Source organism: Lolium rigidum, chromosome 1, assembly GCF_022539505.1.
Source record: "Lolium rigidum isolate FL_2022 chromosome 1, APGP_CSIRO_Lrig_0.1, whole genome shotgun sequence".
Taxonomy (NCBI): Eukaryota; Viridiplantae; Streptophyta; class Magnoliopsida; order Poales; family Poaceae; genus Lolium; species Lolium rigidum.
In genome coordinates, this window is record NC_061508.1 from 225,215,563 (window position 1) to 225,217,135 (window position 1,573).

At 49.1% G+C, this 1,573-nt stretch overlaps 1 protein-coding gene across 1 annotated transcript; it reads right to left on the reverse strand.

The window, feature by feature from the left end:
• Positions 1 to 400: 400 nt before the first annotated feature.
• On the reverse strand, positions 401 to 1,372 carry LOC124683239 (transcription factor ILI5-like). The gene is made up of 2 exons (XM_047217800.1): positions 1,144 to 1,372; positions 401 to 1,026 (listed from the first exon to the last, which is right to left on the reverse strand). Exons 1-2 carry the CDS (start codon positions 1,264 to 1,266, stop codon positions 874 to 876), a joined length of 276 nt encoding a protein of 91 aa, XP_047073756.1. The 5' UTR covers positions 1,267 to 1,372; the 3' UTR covers positions 401 to 873.
• Between the last annotated feature and the right edge of the window lie 201 nt (positions 1,373 to 1,573).

A 1,573-nucleotide genomic window follows, 5' to 3' on the forward strand; every position in this document is an offset into this window, starting at 1 on the left:
AGTGAGGCGAAGCTATAGAGCACCGCGGGAGCCAAGCATTTGAGGTTTGTAATATCGGGAGAGTAATCCCATAGTTGAATTTGTCACCTTTGTTTTTTTTTCCCGCTCTATGCGGGTTGTCAAACTCTGTTAAGAGGCAGATCGTTTGCTTCCGTTTTTTGTTTAAAGACCGACAGAACGGAAACACTCGACCACACTGCAGGTACAACATATATTCAACATGCCAGTAAGCACATGCACAAGTATGCACGCGTTAATTAAGTAGATCGATCTCCCGAAATCAACATATATAGTATCAGACTGGATTAATCATTCAAGCTGAACGACAATAGTACATTCATGGCAACATCATGACAGTAATATTAGAAGCAGTAGGTACACAACTCGATGGGTAGCTAGCGATCAGCCGGTTGTCTGTAGGGGAAACAACTCGATCCAGACCGCAAATTAACAAGATTATACACAAAATAGTTAACTAGCTAGATAGAGGGGGATGGAAACTGGGAGGAAACCAATGCGAGTGGCAGGGATGATCATGGCCGGTGTGGGCTAACTAAGCAACCACTATAACACTTAGGCTGCCCTAGCTAGCTAATGATATGCCCTACCACAGTAAAATTAGACCAGCTGCATATGCCTTAGCAGTCCGACCTTAGGCATCGATCGATCTGCATATGTATGTAGTGCAGAGATCGACGGACACATACATACCATGTCCTCCTTCGTATGCATATACTACTACTTAGTACGTAGCTAGCTATAGTGGAAGCACGAGCTGTGTAGCGGGATGACAATATGTTGGGTGATCTATATTACTATAATATAGCTTAGGACAATCAGCACGAGGTGATGATGAGCAGTAGGTATAGCTGGTTAGCGGAGGAGGCTGCGGATGATCTCGGCGGCGGGGCTGTTTTGGTCCATGGTGGCCATGAGGTCGGTGAGGCGGTCGCTGAGGTCCTCCACTTCCCGGTTCAGGGTCTTGATGTAGCTGCATGTCTCCTTGAGCATCTTCGCCGTCGAAGCCTGCACATGTATATGCATGCATTGGTGGATTCGTTAACCCCGTTTCGTAGACACATTGCTCTCGAACGATGATACCCGGCCTGGTGTACCTAGCTATATATGTGTCGTATCGTATACCTGGCTGCTGCTGCTACTGCTGCCACCGCGGCGGCGAGCGGTGGGGAGCAGGGACTGGAGCTTGGAGATGAGCTCGTTGATCTCCTCCTCCGACACGGAGCCGCGCGACCGCCTGCCCGACATCGCCGACGTGTGCCTGAGGTGGAAGAAATGCAGCTCCCTCCGCAAAGGTGGAGCTCGGTGGAGAGGATGTGTGTGTGATCCTCCGAAAGTAGAGTGGGCGGCTAGCTAGCTGAAGCGTGTGATGGAAAGAAGGCAGGGAGCTGGGGTTTTTATAGGGAGATGGAGGCATGGAGCTAGGTAGAGGACGGAGAGAGAGGTAGCCACCTAGAAAAAGCAAAGATACTACAAGACAATCCATGCATCGAGATGACGCAAGACAAGAGGTAGATTATGAAGAGGAGTTTAGCGATCCTGCTTACAAACATCA